General features: G+C 39.5%; 1 protein-coding gene across 2 annotated transcripts in view; it reads right to left on the reverse strand.

Annotated features, from left to right (window-relative positions):
* SH2D4B (SH2 domain containing 4B) overlaps positions 1-24,447 on the reverse strand; it is a 149,784-nt gene that overhangs the window by 40,660 nt on the left and 84,677 nt on the right. For both annotated transcript variants that reach the window (XM_078391034.1, XM_078391035.1), the window contains exons 6-7: positions 21,149-21,359; positions 12,865-12,992 (exon numbers count right to left, since the gene is read on the reverse strand). In XM_078391034.1, coding sequence (XP_078247160.1) covers positions 12,865-12,992; positions 21,149-21,359 — 339 coding nt within the window. The remainder of the gene's footprint in view (positions 1-12,864; positions 12,993-21,148; positions 21,360-24,447) is intronic.

A 24,447-nucleotide genomic window follows, 5' to 3' on the forward strand; every position in this document is an offset into this window, starting at 1 on the left:
CAAAGGTATTCAGTACAGTATTTTGTTCTAAAACATGCTGTGGCATCCGCCCAGGCCATGAATATTGATGTACTATCTGCAGGGACCAATGAGAGTGCTGGAGAGGTAGAGTCACGAGATATATGAGTCTCTGCAGGGGGAGGAGAGACATGCCCTCTCTGTTTCAGTTATCTATCAGCATGGCGACTATGAAGCTGTGTAACATCAGCATATTCATTTATGTGATCCCTAGTTGGCTTGGATTCCTAGTTGCCTATTCCAAGTAGAAGTAAAACCCAATGGGAAAGTTGTAGATTCTGATGTGACAAATGGGAAATACAATGGCATTTTGAAAAAACTGGGAGGAATGTACTATTAAAAGGGATATTTAAAAACTTACTTCTCAGAACTGCTTGAAAAACTTTGGCATAGCTCTGATCGCTTATAGTTTCATGAAGTATTTATGCAGGATGATTTTTCTAGTCTCATGGCAGCCACGGGTGTCTTCTTAGAATTATTTAATGTGGTGATTAGGACGCTGCTGAAGGTCAAGAGAAGGGTGCATAATCCTGAGCATCCTTACCGAACGCTTTAACCCTTGAATAATCAAGGAAAATGTGAACACCCACTGCCTACTCACTGGCCCTTCATCAAGGCTACATAACTCACTGTAAAGAAGAGAAATCAAGTAACAAATGGTGGAAGACTACTTTGAGCAAATGATTGTAGCAATAGCTTTAAGAAATAAAAGGAGCCTGCCATATATCAAACATGGGTCTACTGTATCTACTTCAGAATCCTTTCAATGTGACCTAGCTGTCAAAGATGGGAAACAGAGCCATTTTGGACTATAACTGCCAAAGTGCTTAATCCGGCATGGCCAATATTCCAGATGTAGCATTTTTTAAAAAAAAAAGTTTATCATATCTGTTTGAGATATCAGATCCACACATACGAATATTAATATTCTCATTGGAGTGCCTTCTCCTGGCCGCACCACTTTCACAAGCACATCTGGTGAGGACTCAAGAAATGGCTTTTTCTGCCATTACTCCCAGATTATGAAAATGTTTCCTTGGGAGTGATTGACTGTTTCCTTCCTTTCCTTCCTGTTAACTGAAAATTTTCCTCTTTAGAGATTTTTGGGGGGGAGTCAGTAAGCAACTGAGATGAGAAAGTATTTTAATATCTGTTTTGTAGTTTTTAAAATATTTGTATACTGTCTTAAATTTGAATTGGTTTGATTTAATTAATTGTTGATTTTGCATTTTTAATACACGGCCTTGCATCCCCATTACAGAAGAAAGACATGATGAAAATCAAATACCTCAAATATTGCAGATTGCATCCAAAAGCATTCTGCATTCTCAGTGTCCAGTCTGCAACTGAGCCATGGACCTCTCATTGGCCGATCACTTCCCATGAGGGAACATAGGGTTTGTCGTTCAACCTCCTGGTTTCTGGCAGCAAAAGGTCCTGTGACTGAATTGTGACTGAACATTTCCTGCCTTCATCAGTGCCTTTTTCACCTGTTCTCCAGTTCCTTTTCCCCACACTTTAATATTCTGGCAAAGGAGGTAGCAGCTGGCAGATGAGTAAAAGTCAGTTCAAGGCAGGAGACTTGCCCACCTCAGTTCTGCTTTCAATAACTCAAACACAAGCCCTTAGAAGGTATCTCCATCACTTAAGGTTTGTACACTATACCAGCATTTTCATCTACACAGAGCCCATATGTCTTGATGAAAGACATTCCCCTAATGATATTCATACAAGACATCCTCTTCTATTCCTCACATCTTGTAGAGCTTCCTGCTTCACACAACCAGTAAACAGCTACATCTGTGACTCACCACAGAGCTTGAGCCACAGACTGGCATTTCCCACGTGGAGGGGAGTCAAAAGATCTGAGCCTATGAACTCAACTGCTTGCATTCTAGCCCTCACTGCATTTTTAAACAGGTGATGAATATGTTAATGGATTATTTTATGACTGGACAAACATGGACATTTATTACATGTGCAGTCCACAAAAATAAGAGGGCTGAAGATTTGCAGGTAGAAGGCTAAGTGCTCAAAGGGAAGACATAGAAGGGAGAAAGTCAGGTTTTTTTATCCCCATTCTTCCGGCTTCTATTCACATTTTACACTTATAAATTGTACAGTTCGATCTGTTGTCAGGATTGTAACTTGGCAATTATCATACCCAGTTCTGTTGCTTGTTCTCTACATTGTGTCTGAAGCAGAAGCTTGCAGGAATTATTTAAAGTGGATGGGCACCAAATCTTGTGCTGGGCAATGGATTTACAGACCACACTGTCTGGTTCTTGGTTGGCCCTCCTGGGGGACCAATTGCCTGTGTCATATGGCCCTTGGGAACAGGCTGAGCCAAAAAAGCAAACACCTTAACAAGGCATTCCCACCAAATTCTTTAAACAGTTCTCTACAAATACTAGACTTAAGTCAAAATGCAAGCAAGAAAAGTTTTACATGGATTACCACCAAAGCATTAGATTAATGAGTTAGATTAACTCATCTACTAACCTCTTTCATTCTCTAACCAGCAAAATGTCCAAATTTACCTTGCAGTCAATTTCTCCGAAATTAGGCTACAATGGCATTTTGAGTGGAAGATTATTTAAATCCTGCTTCTTATATGTTCCAAAATAATGGCAATAAATAGTAAATGTCATACAGCAACTTTGTGAATTAAATGTATCAGATAATCAAGTACTGCTATCATTCGTTAATGAAACTTCTATGGGATGAAACTAGTTTTTCTCATGCTCACAAATCAGACTCAGAATAATATATTTCCCATCACTGTAAGAGAAAGATTTTATAATGTATTCCATAAATGATGGTTGTTATCTTGTAAAAGAGGTTGAAGGGTATATTAATTAGTCACTGCCAGTATTTCCCAGATATGGACTAAAATGGAAATAAAAGCAAAATATATGCAAATTCATATGCGCCAGCAATAGTGCCTATCCTTAATTAGTGGCCAGGGTGGTTTCATATCACTTATACTGCATGATTAGATTACATTTTCTGCACTGAAACTGAAATGTCATGGACAACTTGTTTTGGAAGTCTAATGCCTTCTTCTAGTTCACTGCTTTTCAAAACTGGGTCACTGAAGAAATTCCAGGGTTAGGGTCATGGGCTTCTCATAAAGAATATATATATATATATATTTTCCCCTTCACGGATTGCTGCCTTGTCATGGAAGGGGCTTGAGTAATTCAGAGAAGCTATGGGCTATGCCGTGCAGGGACACCCAAGACGGACAGGTCATAGTGGAGAGTTCCGACGAAAAGCAATCCACCTGGAGTAGGAAATGGCAATGCCACTCCAGTATCTTTGCCAAGAAAACCCCATGGACAGAAACTTGGAAGACAGGAGGGGCTGGTGTGCTCTGGTCCATGGAGTCACAAAGAGTCGGACACGACTTAACGACTAAAAAACAAAAACAATTCACATTTTAATTAAGATTTGTGGCATATTTTTTTGTTTTACATTCTGAACTCTGTGGTTTGTTAAAAGGGGGCTGGATAATGGTAAAGGAAAGGTGAGGAGGCACAAAGATTTCCCAAAATGAGGGTGTCATGTCCACCATTTTGGGAGCCACCACTGAAGTTCCTAAGCCTGCATCCTCCTTTAGCAAGGCAGCTTCTTTCCACCTCTCTGTGCTAACATTCTGTGTAATCACCTGTCCCCTTTTTGAATCAACAACAGCTGTCCAATATAACAGTCTTTTCCCACCATACACAGACCTTGACTCCCGGTTAAGCACAAAGCAAAAATGTTTCTCACATTGCGGAGGGTTAGTGAAGCCTATTTTAACAATAGCAATTTAGATGGTTGTCATGAATTATTCAGGTCCCTGGCTCTCTAGTTTCAGAACAACAGCAGTGCTGGCCTTTTTTGCTTCCTTTCTCCTTGCCATATGTCACTGGCTCGTGTTACTTTGCTTGGATACTCTGCCTTCTTCCTCCGGGAGGCCATAGTTCTGAAACATTTATCGTGTTTGCTAATAACTTCTTGGAAGCAGACACGTCTCAACTATAATGGTTCTGGGACAACAATCACCAGGCCTTCAAAAGGATGGACAGACTTAAGCAATCATTAAGAGCTAAAGTGAAGTGACATGCTGTTTGAAGGATCAGGTTATTTCTCAGAACAAAGGCAGGGGGGACAACAACATCCCAGTGGGCCTCCTTGGGAAAAGGAACTGATGTTGGCAAAGCAATCGAAATATTTTTTTTTCTATGACCAAAGACCAACTGACCTTGAAAATGGCCAGCATCAACTGCCAACACCATATCTCACCAAATCATGGCTGAAATCCTGTTGTGCAGCTCCGCATACACAAAGCAATGGCAAATTGTCACTCATTAAAGGCTTCCTTTGGCAATTTCAAGGTACACGTAGTTTTGTTGAATTATGTTGGAGTCACATGCACCCCAAAAATCACCTTCAATCAGTAACAGTTTGTCTTCAGTCACCAGCATGCCACTGCCCCATTAGTCATGCAGAGCTGCATGACAGGATTTCAGCCACTATGAAAATATACCACCATTAAAACTGAATCCTATAAACAAACATTTGGACCCAAATTGTTGGAGAGGCTGCAAAGAAATGGGATGTATTTACATTCCTGTTGGCATTGCCCTAGAATATATAATTTCTGGGTCAAGATGTTAAAAAAAAAAATAGAAATTAAACATAAATATAATATCACAAAGTATGATTGTAAGCCCAGCATTGGGATTAATGAATTACATTTTCATGTGTAGCAGTCAGACAAACAGTGGCTCAATGTTGGAAGACAGTGACAGAAATTTCAATAAATGGTTGGGAATCTAAGGTGTGGAAATTAGCCTTGATGGAGAAACTCACTGCACACTCACAAATAAGGCACCAGAATTCCAATATAGACTTGTCTTATAAAAACTGGCTTCCTTTCATTCAGTGTTGTAACAATCATACAGGTTCTCTTATCAACCTCTCCAGCCCTTCATGCTGATTTATGGAATGTTTTCTCTGCTGGTGTTAGCATGATTCTTTGCTCTCTCCTCCTGGGCAGGTGGGTGTGCCAATACCACAAGGCTGGCTGGGGTGGGACCAGAGACCCTTTGTAAGGTCAGTGTGCACCAAACCAGCCCTTTTTCATTTACTGGAAACTGCCCCCCTGCCTGTCATCGCATCCAGTGTGGCTGTAGTGGTTGCTTTGGGGCCGGATAGGAATTTGTGGTCCATCTCACCTAAATGGCTTGAAAAGGTTAATGGGTGTATTTTTGCCTATCCCACACTGCTTTACCCATGGAAATTGCAGATATGATTGGAAGTGATGCTGTATTTTTTAACAAAACAACAACCCTAAGACTTTGATTCAATTCTACTGAATCCACCGGTGACAAACCATGATTTAACCTGACATGAATACAACCAATGGCAGAGTTATTCATTATTGAGAGAGCTCCCTGATTAAGATAAAGCTGGTTGCTAAGTTTCTTAATATTAGCATACATCCTATTTTGTACAGTAATTGTCTTCCATGCAGTGTACCATTTTAACTTCATTAACAACTTTGCATGTTGATGTGAGCAGGCTGTAATGGGGGTTTGCTTTTATTCCTAATTCATTCATATCCTTGTGATTAAATTGTTTACCTACAAAATTGTTCACCTTACTCTTTTGAACTGCAGCTCCCCAAACCCTCCAGCCAATTAGTAAAGCCACCGGCTTACTGGCTGAAGGTTTATGGAAATTGTCATCCAAAAAAATAACCTTTCCAAGCTTTGCTTCGGTATAGCTTTTCTGTGGTAGGAAGAACTGAGGACATCTTTAAAAGCATTGTTTTACTGCACCTTCTCCATAACTGCATCCAGTAAAAAATCAGGGTCAAAGTGCTTAGTTTGAACCTGGACCCACCAGAAGCCAAGTTCAATTTTCGCTGACATGTTTTTGATCCAGAGCCAACCAGGCTATGTGATCGATGGAACTTGAGCACCTTTAGCATACAAGCAGACTCTACTCTAGATCAAGTGCTTCACTAATCATATCAGAAACAGAGAGCCATGGTTTCATGCATAAGGTAATTTCATCAGGCCTTCTTGACAATGCTTTCTCTGTGCCAGGACGATAAAAACAGCCCAGATCCATCCTCAAATACAGTAAAATTAGAACTGAGCTGAAATTAGTCAACCTGGTTGACAGTGCTGAAAAATGTCTTTTCCAGTAATTCTGATACTCTTTATGGAAATACTTGTTTCTTTAGTTATATCATCTCCAGTGGAATTTTGAAAAGTTCCCTTTTTAGAGTACAAAACCTTAAACCCCCACCATCAGAAACTGATCAAGTGGCCTTCGTGCCTGGGACTTGTAGTCTCACAAAATCTACCCATACTTCCTAGGGGATTCGGGGACTTGGGCTCCAAAGTGTAATTTTCCATGCTGCTGTTCCCATTTTTCCTCACTCAGTCTCAGCGGTGCCACATTATCTCTGACATCAAATCAACAATCTGATTGGCATCACAGAACTGAAACATCATCCTGTTCTGTTAATGTGATTCCCCTCCTCCTAGAAAAGGAGAAGGTAGATACTGTATATTCCTGGCAGGAGAGTGGATAGAGGGTAATATCAAAAATAGTTAAGAGATAATATTTGATGAAAAGGACTGGAGAGGGGGAAATTGATTTGCCTAATAAAATGGTCTCTCACATCAACATTAATTATTGCACTTGCAAATCAAAACTGATACACATCTGGAACAACACTAAACTAAAAAGAAATTAAAACATGTTATTAAGAAACAGGATCACAGATAGGCACGAAAAAAATGAATCAATAGTGATTTTTGATTCATTGATTTGTTTGGCCATAAAATAGCCCCTTGGGCACCTAGAGACACCAAGATAACAGAGAAGCTTCCCCTGACACTCCTCTACAATCCTGCCAAGTTTGGTGAAGATTGGGGTTTCCTAAGTCAGGTGCTAAAGGGCACTTTCCTGGGAGGACTTATTTTTGGGGTATATAACTTGGATGTCTGAAACCCAATCTTCACCAAATTTGGAGGATAGTGGAGGAGAGCCAGTGGAAGTTTTTTTCTGTGATTTCTGTGTCTCTAGGCACCTTGGGGGAGCTTTCCTGGGTGGGCCCTCATTGTGGGTATATAACTTGGACATCTGAAACCCAAAGTTCACCAAACCTATAGGGCTTGTAAAGGAGAGTTAGGGGAAGCTTACCTGTGAATTTGGTGTCTCTATGGGCTTGGAGAAAATTATAGGATTTTAAAGGCAAAAATGACATGATCAATCAATTTGTCAGTTTCTCAGAAAAAAAATGTAAATTTGTCATTTTTGATTCATCAACCTTGATGAATCACAAATCAAAACGAATCACCATTTTTCTGATTCATTCCCATCTCTAATCAAGATCAAGTTGATTCCAACTTATGGTTGCTTTCTTAAAATGTTCTAGGCATAAAGTACTCTGAAGTGACTTACCAGTCCCTTCTTCTGTCATTCTGGGACATAAAGCTTGTTCAAGGCTACATAGGTGACAGAGCATATAACCCATTAGCTACATACTCTTTGGAGATTCTCAGCTGGTCTCCTTCTAAAAACACATTTCCCCCTGAAATCCATAGATTTCTTCAATTTAGAAAATAATTACTTTGTCTATAGAGACAAGTTACATTTTCCTCACTCTTGGGGGGAAAATCTGGGAGAAAAGACATTGTTCTCCTAGTGCCAAGATTTATCTGGGCAAAATATTTTCCACCCAAAGAAATCACACAGGATATGTTGGAGGATTTTCCTGAAGGAATTACAAGCTGCACAGAATTATTATGGTTTCTACATAGAATAGCACCTGCCTGTGCAGGATTCACCAGCAAGGTCATCAGGCTGTGTAGGATTTGACAGTTTCCTGCATAGAACAGCAGGCAAAAAAAAACAGCAGAAGGGAAAAGGAGGCAGAAATTGAGCTATCATTTTTGCAGGAAGTCAGGAAATCTTGCAGGTCTTCTTAGGAAGTCTCAGCATGATGAGACTCAGAAAATCAACAAGATACAAAACTATTTTGAGTACTTGTCACTCCCTACTTCCCACCATCCTACATCAAGTGATATGAAAGCCATAAATACATAAATCCAAGGGAAGTGCAGGGTGCTACAAGCTACAATGCAAAGCAATGATAAAAGCAGTGAAACAAACTACTTCTATTGTTGTCACATAACTTTGGGAATATCTGAGAACACAGAACACCTTCTGTCTCAGGAATGCCACTAGGGATGAACCTTTTCATGTTTATATAAAAGGGGGGGGGGGACAAAAACAAAAAAAAAGCTCTTTATTCATGTTTGTGTTCTTTCATTGATTCCCAAGACAGAGCCTCTAAAATACGAATGACTGCATGAAAAAAGGGAGGTGTACACAAACTTTTCACATTCTTTCATGTTTTCCTGTTTTGTTTAAACTTCCTTTCACCTTTGTCGGTCAAACCTTTCTTTTACCCTTTGCATGGTGAATCACATGATAAATTTTTCACCCAACGGCATCACTAGAGCTACTGCAAAGACCCGGTGTTGTGATCAACAAAGCCTGCCCACAGCCAATCAGAATATACTGTATGCAGAGAAGTGGGGATATTAAATTTGCAGAAGACCTTGGAAACCAGTAGGGATTTAGTTTTTGTTGTTGTTGTTCTCTGTTTCTCTTTATGTGGTTTTGCTTCACTTGTTTGTTGTACGCAGGATTATTGTTTGCTGAGCTCCTGCAGCCCCCCACATCTTGTTTTACATCTTGCTTGTGCCTGTGCCTTGGGTCTTGGATCCTTTCTTCATTTGCTTTTTTCCTTGATTTTTTACAGGGGGATTTTCCCTGTTTCCTTTTTCTTCGAATTATTTTTGCTGCTACCAGGCAGCTTGCCTGTGTCAGCATTCCTCCTTGGGATTCTTTTTTTATATTTATTTATTCCTTCTCCCCACCCAAAATTTCTTTGGAGGATATTGTGCCATTCTTTTATTTTCTTTTATATATTAAAAAAAGCAGTCCCCCCTCAAAAAACCGATGTTCTGTTTTAGTGAGAAAATCCAGATATCTTTCTCCTGCTATAATCCATTGAAGGTAATACTTCCCTCTTAACTGCAGCAATATAGGAAATGTAAATACAAACATTGAAAAGGAAATCTGATCAGAACAAAATGAAGAGATTTGCCCATCACTACCCTGACTGATCACAAAATAAAAGATACCTATTGCTATTCTGCAATCCCAAAACAGATATCTACAGTGGTGCCTCGCTAGACAGTTACCCCGCATGACAGTTTTTTCGCTAGACATTGACTTTTTGTGATCGCTATAGCAATTCGCAAAACAGTGATTCCTATGGGGGAATTTCGCTGGACAATGTTTGGTCCCTGCTTCGCAAACCAATTTTCGCTAGACAACGATTTTGACAGTTCCCTCCGCACTCGCAAACAGGTATTTTTGGGACCTAAGCTTCGCAGGACAGCTATTTAAACAGCTGATCGGCGGTTCACAAAGCGGGTTTCCTATGGCCAATCTTCGCTAGACAATGACAATTCTTCCCCATTGGAATGCATTAAACAGGTTTCAATGCATTCCAATGGGGAAATGCTTTTCGCTAGACAATGATTTCGCTAAACAGCAATTTCAGTGGAACGGATTATCATCGTTTAGCGAGGCACCACTGTATATGTTTTTTATTTGTTTCTAACAGTCTCAGCAACCCTTTCACAGGAGGAGAAGCCAGCATTTATAGAATTTTTCAGATGTGATATCAGGTAAGGTATTTATGAGAGATGGGATATTTGTATTCATAAATGAGTCTCCCATGATGCCCAGCCGCTGCTTCTCCACCTTCCTGCTCTTCTGGCCACTCCTGCCAGGGGGTGGGATGACAAGTCTCCCCGCTTAGCTGCTGAGTGGCCAGAAGAACAGGAAGGCAGAGAAGTGGCAGAAATTGATCCAATGAGCATACACTGGCCACACGCACTGTGTGACGATCCATAAGTGGACAGGTCGGTTCAGGGAGGAGGGACTGGTGATCCCAGCCACCTGGACCCAGGATATTCATATTCATTTACAAATATGAATATCCCATCTCTAGTGTTTATACTGAAGCCAATGAAACATCAAGCAGTATGTCCCATTTCTATACAAGAGATAATAAGTGTAGCAATACCCTCATATGGTTTTCTCTTGCTTTTAGAGATCTGCACTGTAGCCTACATATTTGTTATTTTTATTATCTGTGAAAACTTTTACATTGTAACTTATGTTCTAAATTACTACGTTAGGATATTTTAGATTTTATTATTAGTTTTTCTTTTTAAGTGAGCAAAAAATGTTCAGTGGATTTACAGGATTTGCAGGAAGTAAATAAATATGAACCTGGCCAGCTGTGTTGGGAGGTAGGGAAAGGTTGGCCAGGCTCATTCCAAGATTCGTGCGATGACAATGACAGAGTCAAGAGCTGCACAGAGCCCGGTAAGTGACCCTGCCAGGTTTTTGGGGGGTAGTATTAGGCAGGATTGGGCCACCATAGCATATTCTGAGCCACAGTTCATATTCATTTTTACAGGGAAATGAATACAAAGTGCCCACGCCTCATATAAACCAAAGATTTTGGGTCAATGTTGCAGATGTATGTGAGATGCGACTGTTTACAGGCAGTTCTTCATCCTTGAAGAACTGCCTGTAAACCGTGCACAGAATGCACTTAATCCATCCATCAAAATGAATGCTGGGTGGGAGATTTTGCAAGGTGTAATCCAAAACAAGAACATTTCCAGATTCTGGTGTTGTATGTCTTATTGTATTTCCTGTTTTTGACTCAGTGGCTCTTCGGGTCCTTTGTAGCTCTGTAATTCTATGAATCTCTGAGTCTTTGATTTCCCAGAAAGATCACATTCCACGGGTTTCTGCTGTTTTGCTGGGATCTTGGCTAGATGCTGCCCTGAAGAAAGCAAAATTAGCTTCAAGTTCCCCAGAGCAGTTCACTCCATTTTCTCATCAACTGGCACTTACAGTCTTAATAACTTACTCTGGGACATTTGTAAGAAGAAAGAATAAAAAGTTTCATTTCCTTACAGTGAACAAGAACAAGCAACAGGCCTCAACAGACTCACCTCCCACCCAGACCTAATAAGACAGCATGTGAGGTTGCAAAGACATCAACATGCTACTTCTCAGTAAATCTGCACATGGAATCAATGTTATCTATAGTTACTGGAAAGCAGAGACTGGTAACGTTACTTTCTGGGACTAACTCCCAGCATCAACTCCAAAAATGGTCCTTGAACATTCTGGCTGAGGGATTCTGGATGTTGTAGCTCCCAAAGACTGCTACGAATATCATCCCTTGCTATAATGCAGCCCATAATAGTGAAACAAAACAGCAGTGAATGGTAGGGGTGTTGAGAAGAGGGTTCCACACTGGTCTGATACTTGCTTTTATATATCAAGGTGCATGTAAACAAAAATTTAAATAAAAAGTTAAATCTGTATCTCTAAAGGAAATCATGCCTTGTTTTTCTTTTGATTTCTGCAGTTTGCACTTACTTCCCCCTGCATTTATTCAGAACATATCAGACAGTATGTCACCTGTAAGAGATTTCTATGATGTTCTCATGGATCTGTGGGGGCGAGATTGCTACCAATAAAAATTAATGGGAGAAAAACCCCAACATTGAGCTCATAATTTTTTTTATCAGAGCCCATGTGCACTCTAGCTGCCTAGAGTGGTCGTAATTGACTAGATAGGCGGGATATAAATAAATAAATAGATAGATAGATAGATAGATAGATAGATAGATAGATAGATAGATAGATAGATAGATAGATAGATAGATAGATAGATAGATAGATAGATAGATAGATTGATTGATTGATTGATTGATTGATTGATTGATTGATTGATTGATTAATTAATTAATTAATTAATTAATTAATTAATTAATTAATAGTAACTGGTGAACTGGCACTATTTCTTGGTTTAAGTGCACCTCTTCTACATGCTTTCCTTTCTCTCCATTATTCCAGCCGTATAATCCTGTAAATTAGTTTCTGCTGAGAAGTACTTAGCAGTGCAAAGATACCCAGTTTTGTGACTAAACAGGGATTTGAACTTGGGTCTTGCTGTTCCACAGCCAGCACTGTAACAATTATACTATATTAGCTCTCTCAGATCAGTAGCTAGGTTTACAATATAAATGATACCTAAGACTGAAAACTGTGTACACAGAGTGGTCTAGTGGATAAAGTAATGGACTAGGGCTCAGGAGACCTGGGTTCAGTTCCAGAGCTTTGCCATGGAAATGCACAGAGATGTGTGGAGACTTGGTAGAACCATATTTCCCTTACCTTGAAACCCCTATTGGGGTCACTGTGAGTCAGTTCTGACTTGACAGCACATAACAACGAGACCAAAACATACCAGAAGAAAAAACAATGCTACAGGTAATGTGCTTAATGATAGGCAAATTAATTTGCCTAATGGGCAAATTTACACACTGTGCAAAGAAGATTGTCTAATTTGCATAATATGTTAATATGGCTCCTCACATTTGAAGAATTAGAACACAGCAACACTGAGCTGAGCCATTATACTGTAATTGATAAATATCTAAGAAGCTGATGTGGTCCCATTCTGAGAGAGACATATGCTGCTTCACAGAATTTTTGAAACAAGAGAGAACATTCTGTTTTGGGGCTTAGTTTGAGCACATTGCATATGTTCTTCTTCCAGTTTCTTTCAGAAAAACAAACAGACCTCTCCAGGAATCCACTACTGTCACCAAGAGCACCCTGAAAATGTACTTCATATACAAGAATGCCAATAAAGATCGACGTTACCATGAAACCAAGGTGCCACAATGTCCAAGTTCCTTTCAAACCCTGCACGACGTGGAAGCTGTTCTTCTTTGAACCACTGAATGATGACTTCTCTGGAGAAAGGTCTCGGAGGCCGTTCCCAAGCTTTGCTGGATAAAATTTAAAAGAAAATGAGATGAGAGCCATGCAGAGAGTGATGCACAAAAAAGAAAGTTTGCCACAGTGAAAAAAGGCATGTTTCTCTCTCTCTCTCTCTCTCTCTCTCTCTCTCTATCTATCTATCTATCTATCTATCTATCTATCTCTCTCTCTATCTTTTTTTTTTTTTTTACTCATAAGGGGAGGGGGAACTCTGGCTCAAACAGGCCACTTACTGTTTGGGCAAAAAACTATTTCCAAACTTCTAAACAACTTCTCCATTCAGTGAAGCAAAATGGTGTAATTTTGTATTCAGTCCAAAACATGAGATAAAATTAGCAATGGCAATATATATCTGAGAAAATGTTAGAGTATCTCCTTCAGGAGAGTTCACCACAGATTTCATGCCCTTGCTTATATGAGCTTGCAAGGGTCAGCATGCATATTATAGTCATCACAGAGGGACACTAGCCAAAAATGGCTTCCTTGTGACTAGTTACTGACTTGCTGATAACTCCTAAGCCCTGGCATCTTGCAAGAGAGTGTCCTCTTCTGGCAATGAATAGCATCCCATGGTAATCACATTATTTATCTTAATATGTATATAGACAACTTTATTATTATTATTATTATTATTATTATTATTATTATTATTATTATTATTATTATTATTATTATTATTATTATTATTATTATTATTATTATTATTATTATTATTATTGTGTTCCATTAAGTCAATTCTAATTTATGGTGACCATTTCCAGGTTTATTTGTTTGTTTTGCATACCGCCTGTCTGGCTGCAAAGGCCATTCTGGGTGGCTCACAACAAGCAATAATAAACATTACATTAATATAAAAATGAACAATAAACATAAATTAATCAATAAACTTAAACTTAAGGTGGTTCACCATTCCCTTCTTCTAGAGGTGCCCCAGGACTGTGCAACTTGCCTATGACTGCACAGGCTAGATCTTTTCCTAGGAGACAGAGTCAGGAATTGAACTCCCAACCTCTGGCTCTGCTAAGCCACAGACCTATCCAGCCAGCTATATAAACAACGATTTAAACAATAATAGCCAGGATCTTATTGGTGAGTTACACTGGTATTAACTGCAGTGCTGTAAACTACAAAAGTGAATTGGGAATAATAAACACATTGTCACTTGAATCTCTTGCTATGCACCAGTCATGGGATACTAACAGCCACTCATTAACTAGTGACAGTTTGCTGCTGCAATTTATGCCATTGCACTTAACACTAGCATAATTAGCCAACAGGATTCTGGCCAATAATAAATTATTCACAATGTACTGTACATTTAATTATGGAGTAAGCTGATTATCTGTAACATCCTCCTCAAGAAAATGATGAGTAGTTCTAAGATGATGATGATGATGGTGATGGTTCAAAAATATCACGCACAGCCAATCAAAATTGTAAACACATTGACTGGTATTATATAACATAAAAGTTTTAACCAAAAACCTAAGTATCTGTTAAATACTGACATACTACATATGCTGTTCCTAATATTGCCATTTTTGTAGCTCTGATGATGATCTGAGATCATCATCATTAATCAAAAACATCAGGCACAGTCAATCAAAGTTATAAAAAATATTGACTGCTGTTATATAACAGATACAAGTTTTAACCAAAAACCTAAGTACAGTATCTGTTAAATATCCGCACAATATGCATGCTGTTCCTAAGTATTGCCATTTTTGTAGTTCTGATGGTGTGATTTCTGAGATCTGCAACTGTTTATAGTACTGTGTGAAATTTCTTGATATATGTTCCCAAAGCCCCGATGACTATGGCGACCACTGAAGTGTGTTTCATCCACAAGTGAGATGTTTCGATTGCCAGATTTCTGTATTTTTATAGTTTTTCCCGTTCTTTATTTTCAACGCTGGCATCCCCCGGAATTGCAATGTCAATGATCCAGATGTTTCTTCATTCTGTTACTACTATGTCTGGTGTGCTATGTTCAAGATGTCTTATCAGTTCGGATCTGGAAATCCCACAAGATCTTAACTTTCTCATTTTCTGGCACGGTGGTCTCCATACATTATTTTATGCCCTTGTAGTTGGTCCATGGGAATGGACCTCAACAGATGGGAAACCTTGACGTCTGGAGCTGGACAGGGGACAGATTGTATTTGTCTTCAATGTGGAAGAGATTGTCACTCTTGAATTGGCCTTCTCAGCCACACAAGACACAGTTGCAAGACCTTCATACAGAGCATGTTACCATAGTCTCTCGAGACTGAAGGATGCCTACAAGGAGTTGGTCCATAAAGCAGAGGTGGCTCATGACTGAGAAAGGAGCTGCCCCCCAAACAACAGAGGGGGAGCGAGTTGTATCCCAGCCCTCAAGTCACCCTGGGCATAAATGTAATTCTCTCAGGATGAAACTTGGATTTTGGGGGACAGGTGCCGACATGGCCATCCCAATCTTTGTTCAAAATTATCAAGACACATTATCTAAATGTACTTTTTAAGTCCTTACTTCTTTCTGTGAACAACCAGACAGATTCACTATATTATTTGTGCAAAAGTACCTGATGTTATGATCTTGTAATAATTTCACTTAGAGATGACTAAACAGCTTTTGAATAAGCACCAGATAATTTTCACAGCCTTTGAAAGGGCTTTTTCAGCCTCAATTGAGAATTAAAGGACAATTCATATGTAAGAGCTGCTGAATCCCATGTGAAATGCCTCCACTTTACAAGGTTTAGAATTCAAAACTCGCTGATGCGCAATTGCATTAATGCTTTTATGACTTCCTTTCAGAGAAGCCTGTTTTATTCAAAGTGACTTGGAATACAAAAGTAGTAAGAACGATGCTCGGACAAACAAATAAAAGCCATCCTATACAGAATTCACTGTCTTTTACGAAGCACATTTTAAAAACTCCCTGATCAAGTTGAGAACACCAGAAACCATGAGAGACAAAGAGTCTGTATCAAAACACAGCACGTCAAAGGGATTGTTCGTCAAAGCAGAACACAAAACACCAAGCAGGAAGAGGCTAGGGTTCCTTTTGCCTTTCTGGGCTGCCAGACTTCACGCAAGCAAGACTGACAATCACAGCATTGACATTAAAAAATGAAAATACAAACTGACGCAGAGAGGCTTTCTCTTAGTGGAATCCATGTGTTTCATGTGCATGTAAATTTTAAAAAACCAGCAGCATGTGATGGTTCATGCGAGCTTGTTCGTAACGCCAAGACTAATTAATAATATCATATGGTGCCATGTACACCCAGGAGGAGCCCCTGACAAAACTTTTCTAACTCCATCTGCTCTGTTGGGTTGCTTTTCAGTCTTGGAAATGCAGAGTTTACTGGATGGATCGATGCAAATGCGTTAGAGAAAGCATTATTTCCTTTAACTAAAAAAAAATTCACACAAGTCAGAGGTGAATTTAGAGAGAGAACTCGCAACCAAAGTCTCCCGTGTCAAATTTCAAGGGGGGGGGGAATCTAAATCTTACTTATTCATTTTCTGCAGTGCTGATTGTTATGCATATCGCTTGGTATGGAAATGTCCCTACAAAGCAGATGGTACACAATTACTGTACTGGTTTCATGGGTGCATGTCGTCTCCAGGTAAGGATTCTAACTGCAAAACCCAAATGCCTTATTAATCTGTACCACTAATTTGGTAGCTTGCTAGAGAGCTCCTGAGCTCTACACCAAGCTTCTGAACCATCAGCATCACAATTGGGCCATGTGATGCTAGCAACCAATCATGTTTCACATGTCCCTATAAAGCAACTGATTGGCCTAGCTCCTCATTCTGAGTAGGATGTTGTTTGATGCAGAGTGAAGCCTGTGTCTGCCTTTCTGCATTGTAGCCTTCCCTTTTAATCATCCGTTCTGACCTACACTTAGCATATGAGTAGACTTCCAAAGGTATTATCAGCAGAAATTAAATTGCTACTTTGAAGTTAATTTCGGATGGGCAACTTTGAGAATTTAGGGTCTTTTTCACCTATCCCTGGTCCTCAGTGGTATCCCCTCCCTAATTTTTAAAATCTGGGAATAAATGAAAAATCATTTCCAGTTTTTTTTTCCCAAACAGGCAAATCCAGTCCTAAAGCAGATGAGGGGGTGGGATTTTTGGACAAACAATTGAGAAATATTATCTCAAGTGGCAGGTACTGAAATAGTCCTAAACATCCACAGAGCCTCGTGGTGCAGTGGTTAAACTGCAGCCAAAATTGTGTTCACGACCCAGAGTTCAATCCCAGGTAGCCGGCTCAAGGTTGACTCAGCCTTCTATCCTTCCGAGGTCGGTAAAATGAGTGGCCAGCTTGCTGGGGGGGGGGGGGCAGCAATGTGTAGCCTGCATAATTAACTAGTTAACTGCCCAGAGAGTGCTTGAAGTGCTATGGGGCGGTATATAAGCAGCACGTTTTTTTTTGCTAAACAGTAAAATAAATTTGTGTTTTTGATATTCATTCAAAATGAAATCATTTTTTTAGTGTGAAAAGTGGATAAGGGCAGAGACTGCACAAATTTCACTATCCTATAATCCAGAATGGACAGCATCAGTAGATACAGGGACCACTTCATGCCCCTCAGACTAATTGCAGGCTGTACAACTACTAAAAAAATGTGAGGGAGGCTTAGCCTTCCTGAAACTGGGAGTGATTTTGAAGTTCAATTTCAAGTTTTTTTTAAATTGTATTTTTCATAAGCAAGGAAGTTTGTGGTTCCTGGGATAGTTATTCATTCATTCATTATTTCAACTTGTTTAGCACTGCATAGTACAATCACACTTTGAGTGGTTCACAACATGGTCACAATACATCACATTTTTAAAAACACAATACAATGCAGAAATAAATATCATAAAATTGATAAAACCACTGTAACTAACTAAACACGTTTAAATAAATAAACAAATTCAAATAACTTTTGATATCCTAGGTAACAAGCACTAATAAAAAACAGCCTTAAACAATTCTGCTTTGTAAAGTAATTTGTTGAAAACTGAGAGAGAAGGCACCTTGGCAAACCTCTGTTGGAAGTTTGTTCCAGAGATATGAGGCAACAACCAAAAAAAAACAAAAAAAAAAAACCCCAATTCCTGATATTCACTCTTTTGGCCTCTTTAGGTGTTACCATTTTTAACACCTTGGACTGCAAAGAGCGGATGGGACGAGTACCTGTTTTGTAAGAGAAACATTCCAACAGGCATTGAGGTTCTAAACCATTAAGGGCTTCATAGGTGATGACCAGCAGCTTGAATTAGGCACAGAAACTAACAGGAAGCCAATGGAGACGTGCCACGACTGGACAAGCAAGATGGGAAAAGCAAGTGAAAACAATGCTATTTAAACAAGTGTTTCGGTCCATTCTCCCCTGAGGAAACAAAATTTGAAGGATGTTCAGGTTAATGAATAAGGGGATTCTGAGGCACAAAATGAGGGGCAGGGGGTCCCAGACTGAGTCATTTATTTTCAGATTAAGTCCCTTGCTTAGTAAACAACTGTATCTTTTTCTTGCATTAGGTCCTGAATTTTCTAGCCGTGCTGTGAAAGACTTCTGGTTGGAATCCAAGAAGAGCACTGCCAGTCACTGTCAAAAATAGGAAGTAAACTGGACCCACAGCTTTACTCAGTAGTAGGCATTGTCCTGTTATGTTTCCTAACTCCAGAACAGCTAGATAACTCAGTGGTTATCTAAGGTTATCTAGGCTTTAGGGATCTGGCTGCAGAGCCAGAAATTGAGAGTTGGATTCCTCACTCTGCCTCCCTGGCCAGTACTGGACTCGGTGATCCATAGGGTCTCTTCCAGCTCTGCAGTTCTAAAATGATGATCCCCTCAGAAGCTTAGAATGCCCCAAACCACTGAAGACTAATCCATTTAAAGGGAGCTCTTCCATTCTTCCATCCCCTATAGCTTAAAGAAAACCTTGGACGAAATACTTTGGATAGGCCTTGGCTTGCAGGAGTGAGATGTGATACAAAGGAACACTGCTGTGGCAATGACAGACCCCCTCAGTCACTGAGGGGGGTCTGTCATTGAGCAGCTTGGCACACACTAAGAGAAGTTCCCTCCAGAGAAAACAACATGCCTTCTACCGCCGCCACAATATCTTTGGCTACTGTATATGGTGTGTTTCAATTCAGAGATTAAGAGAACAGGAGATTTACAAGATTAGGAAAGGTGTGGGGTGAATGAGGAACAGGGAAATGTTATTAACCTGTCCCTCTCAGAACACTCAGGAAATCATCTGTTGAAATAAATAGGCAACCGGGCTTGTGAAAGATAAAAGGAAGCCTCCAATCAACAGAGCCTGGCCATGCTATCAACGGATGGGAATTCTTGGCTACAGGACATTGTGATGGCTGAGAGCACAAATCTTTTGAACTTGACAAGGAAAATACTTTGAGGACAGATCTGTTGGTAGCTGCTGGTCATGACAGCTAAAAGATCAACCGGATGTCATATCTGAGTAAAAGATGAAAAGGCCTAAGATTGAAGATATATTACTGGCATGATCCTCTCTTTACAGGTTTCCCCCGTGCACCAGAGTCACAGGAGCTGAGTACTATTGGAAGCCAGAGAGTGGTGCTGTACATGTTCCTGCTCATTCATATGTTTTTTAAAAGTATATTGAAAGCAAGACAATAATATGTTTCTGGGTTGCACATTCAAAAGGTGAAAAAGCAGATTATCATATCCTATCAGGACAAATCTTTGTTCTTACATCAAAGGCTCTTTGTGCTTAAGCCCTACTTATCTTTCTGCTTTTGTAGCCTGATTAGGAATGCTTGAAGAATTAACTTTTTTTTAAACAGATTCCAATACCTGATCTGTGCCCGGACTGACAGGGTCAGATCACAAATGGCTATTTCTTCCTTTCACAATGCTATCTCTTTAGGCAACGCCTATGGTGGAGTCATCATATAAGCAAAAAAACAACAACAACAACAAAAACCCAAAAAACTGACAATCTCCCAACTGACTAATTACAAAACAAAACTAATTGAATTTGACAAATGCAGATTAAGGTATGTTTTTCTAAACACTCAATCTTTTAGTCTTAAGAGTGTGTTACTTCCAGATATTGAATCAATTTCTAATCTAGTGTGGCCCTCAGTTTTCAACCAGTCACTACACTTGAAGTTTGTTCCAGTACAGATTCAGGTTTTTAAGTGTCAAAGTACATTTTTAGAATGAGTATTTTGAGAGAAAACTCATGTTAAACCACCAAGAGCAGCCTAAACAATAGGCTGAATGAGGTGACTACCACAGACCATAGATTTGGGGAGTCATGAAAATGTAGGGGATCGTCAGTACTTTACTTCATTTTTATGATACTTTTAGTGCAAGGAAGAAGAAAGGATTCCTGTCTCAGAGAATATAGCAGGCTTTAGATACTATGCACTTAGGTAGGTGGGAAGGGGGTGAGCCTCAAGCAGAAAAATGGCTTACACTGGCCCTGTAAATCACATATTCAAATGTGAATGTTTCATGTAGAAATGAGACATGACTAGCAATATATGGGAAAATGGCATTGAGCAGAAATAAACTGATTTGCCTACCTTTAATCTTATGTGCCTCCTGCAATCATCACGCTTCGCTCTCTGTCCCTCTAAATTTCCTGATGAATAAGATCTTTTTCTCTGTTCATTGTCCTGTTCTCTCTTGCTATGCTTAATGCTGGGAACTTTCCAGAACATGGGTATCTCCATCTTTTCCTTTTCAATCCCAGCTTCAATATCAACTTCTGTGATTGACTTGGGTTAACTCCAGAGTCCTAATCTTCAACCGGACAAAGGTTATGCCTGTCTAGGTAGGGGCTCCTGCTTTCCCCCCCCCCCTCTTCCTTCCTCTCTCCACTTTCTGTTGTTGACCTTCATACCCAATGTTGGTAAAGTGCAGACAAAAACTTGGGCTGGATCCACAGTACCCTCGAAACTGGAGTCACTAGCTGCCACTGAACAAAAGTAATTGTGCTCTTTAAATGTACTGGTTTGTAACATATTAATAGTTTGTGGGTTTTCTGTAATTTAATTTTGAAAATATCCAAGATAACTTCAGTTTCCTTGTTAAATCTGAAAGGGCATTGCTAGTGGCAACTACCAGACATAACTATGCCATACAGATTATTATGGGTCATATTATTAATAAAAACAAACCTGGTTGGTATTGTCAAAGTCAATGGTGACATGGAGCAGGCATTGGTCAACTTTGCCTCTTGCTGGGTATTCAGACCAGGTGCCTGAAATAGGTTACTTAGACCAGCCACTTTTCCTTTCTGGATGGCCCGCAAGGATTGCCGCCGATACTCATCACGAGCCCGGCGTGCTTTATGGCTCCTTTCTTCATCAGCAGCTTTTGAGCGACGTACTGCAGGGAATGAAAAAGTAGAAACTCATCACGAATGTCATTACAATTTTTTTTCTTCAGAATAGCCTACGTGATTGCTGAAAATTGTCATGTTAAGGTAGGAGTACAGCAACAAGGGAAGCACAGCACAGCACATCACTCCCCATCCATTAAGATGAATCCAGATATTAGGCTGAGTTGTAAAAAAAAACAAAAGTAAACCACTTGTAAATTTCATAAAGTTGAACTGCAGTTCAAATTCTGTAACATTTAGTTGCAGTTGTTGGTGTTAGACATGATCGATGCAACTCAGCTTACAGTCAAGAGGATGCATGTCTTTGTAGAGGGAAGAGGGGAGAGAGACAGAGAGAGAGAGAGAGAAAAACTCCTCTGGTTTCCTGAGCCATTGCTTTGATGCTCTGATCTGTGCTAAGCTTTTTTTGACCTTAGTTTGCTATTTTTAGAGTTGCTGGTGTCACCTCTTTTCCCCTCAGACCTCTTCTCTCTTGTCCTTCCAAAGAGAGGACATCCTTCCTTTATACTCAAGAGATGAAAGGGTCAGCCGTGGCTCCTGACATCTCCAATTTAGTTAGCTAGAAATAGGACTTCTGTCACCTTTCCCATCCCAAGTGTATTTACCTCATAAACACTTGCTTTCCTATTTCCTTAGAAAGAAATTTGGACATGAACCTGTGGCATGTTTTGCCCTCACAAAGGCTCACGTCACGTTTTCTTCTCGCTGCCACCAGTGAATTACCCCAATCCACAATATAAATGACGTTTGTCCGAACACTTGACTTGTGAACAAAACAGAACTTATTTATTGAAGTGAAGCAGACTGAATAATAACAGAAGTTCTTCAGATACACATTATACATAAGCAATTCATCAACAGTTCTCTCAGTACATACAGTGGTGCCCCACTTGATGATGTTAATTCGTTCCAGCGAAATTGCTGTAGAGTGAAAACATTGTCAAACGAAACAAAAAAACTATTGAAATGCATTGAAAACCGTTCAATGCGTTCCAATGGGCTGAATACCTGCTCGTCCAGCGAAGATCCTCCATATGGCGGCCATTTTCAGTGCCTGTATAGTGAGGAATCCAGCCTAGAAAACAGTGGGGGCCATTTTGAAAGCCAGTGCCCATTTTGAAACCCGACGATCAGCTGTTTGCTGATTGTTGTAAAGCGAAAAATCATCGCACAGCGAAATTCATCACACAGCAAAATTTCCCCATTTAAACCATCATTTTGCGATCGCAAAAGCGATCGCAAAAACATCAATGTAATGCTGATTCGTTGTAGAGCGGGGTAATCGTCCAGCAGGGCACGACTGTACTTCTTTTCTCTTGCTATATCATTACCACCTTCCCTACCTATTTTCCTAATCATCTCTATCTCTCTCAGTATCTGTTCCCTCTCCCTCTCTCTGACTAATGAGCCCTATCTAACGACGACTTCTCCTGCCAAGCCTCGTGTAGCTGCTGGCTCCGCCTCTCCAGTCCTCTCATAGGTTCATGCAGATCAGCTCATGAATACGAATGGCATGAGTGACGTGGGCGATCACCACAGAAGCCTTTACAAATGGAGAAGTATACTCAGGTGATTATTCCAAGTTTCAAGGTGCTGAATCCACAAGTTAAAGTTGCTCCAATGCTACTGTGTCTGTACTCTCCAATGGAAGTTGGAACCATTCAAAATAGACACAGCTAAATCATTCAGACATCCTCCCACTTCACTTCATTGTAAATTGTAAATTTACGATATTATATTTTATATTGGTTTGTTTTTTAATGTAAAACTGTGTATATTTTAAATTGTTTTTATCTTTTATGTTGTGAGCCACCCAGAGTAGACTATGTCTAGATGGGTGGCATATAAATAAATAAATAAATAAATAAATAAATAAATAAATAAATAAATAAATAAATAAATTCATCTGCTTTGTCAGCTCTTCTCTGTATATGGAGGTTGCTTATAACTCTGCATTTAGAGCAAAGATAAGAAAAGATTCCTTTTTGGAACACAGTTCCTAGAATCTCAATTTTTTAAAAAACATGATCTCATATTTGTTTTACAGAGATTAGATAGTAAAAAAACTAAAGAATACTTTTTTAAAAGTTTTTTCTTTCCTTTGCAGGTTAATGACAGAAAGCTCTCCTTTTCAATTCATATTTATAAACTCCACCCAAGGCTGGTCCACCTACATACAAGAACACTCCCAGAGAAGGATAAGCTACTTCTGCATACTCTTTACCTGAAAAACCTTGAAAAGAGTCACCATAAGTCAGAATTGACTTGACAGCACATGATTATTATTAATTATATTATAACACCACAGCCTATTAGTTGCTCTGACAGGATTCCGAGCTCCAATTTCTTTGATAATGCTTGCCATGCAGGGAATCAGCTTGAGTAAGTCATATCATTTGGGATAAATTAGGAGATCTCCATATTTTATGTACTCCTTAGTTCTTTTGAAGAGCCATGATTCACATGGGTAGGCCTGAATGTATAGAATAACAATGTCCTATGAATATGTATTTCAGACTATTTTTAACTATTTTTAATTCACCCACCAATGTCTATCATGAAGCTAATTTGGGAACAATTCACAACAAATAATCAGCATTCAAATAGTATTTTTCTGAATATATCGTATTACTGTGTTTATGCTCTTCCGTAGAAAACAAACAATGTGAGATTACTTCAAGGAAAACAAACTCTGTGTGTGGCTTTTAATAAAGCATGAGCAAAGTGCATACAACAATTAAATGTTGATTATGTGCACAGAAAGGTTTCCATATTGTCAATTCCTGGAGGGGACAAGCAGCATATCTGTTATATGCTCCTTGAATGGATATGGGTGGGCACACATAGCCCAGTAGGATCTCCAGCACTGAGGACAGGTGAGACTCAATGTCAGGTGTAGAAAGTAAATTCTGCCTTGCTCATCAATGTACATCCATGCGTAGTGATTCGTTTTTCTCTATAGAAATGCATTATAGATAATGGTAACAGCTATTGTTTCATATAGTGAGGTGGTGTGTCTAGGTGTGTCTACCATGTTCTCAAGACTCACAAAAAGAGTATGGCTCAGTAAGAAGC

Source organism: Pogona vitticeps, chromosome 3, assembly GCF_051106095.1.
Source record: "Pogona vitticeps strain Pit_001003342236 chromosome 3, PviZW2.1, whole genome shotgun sequence".
Lineage (NCBI taxonomy): Eukaryota > Metazoa > Chordata > Lepidosauria > Squamata > Agamidae > Pogona > Pogona vitticeps.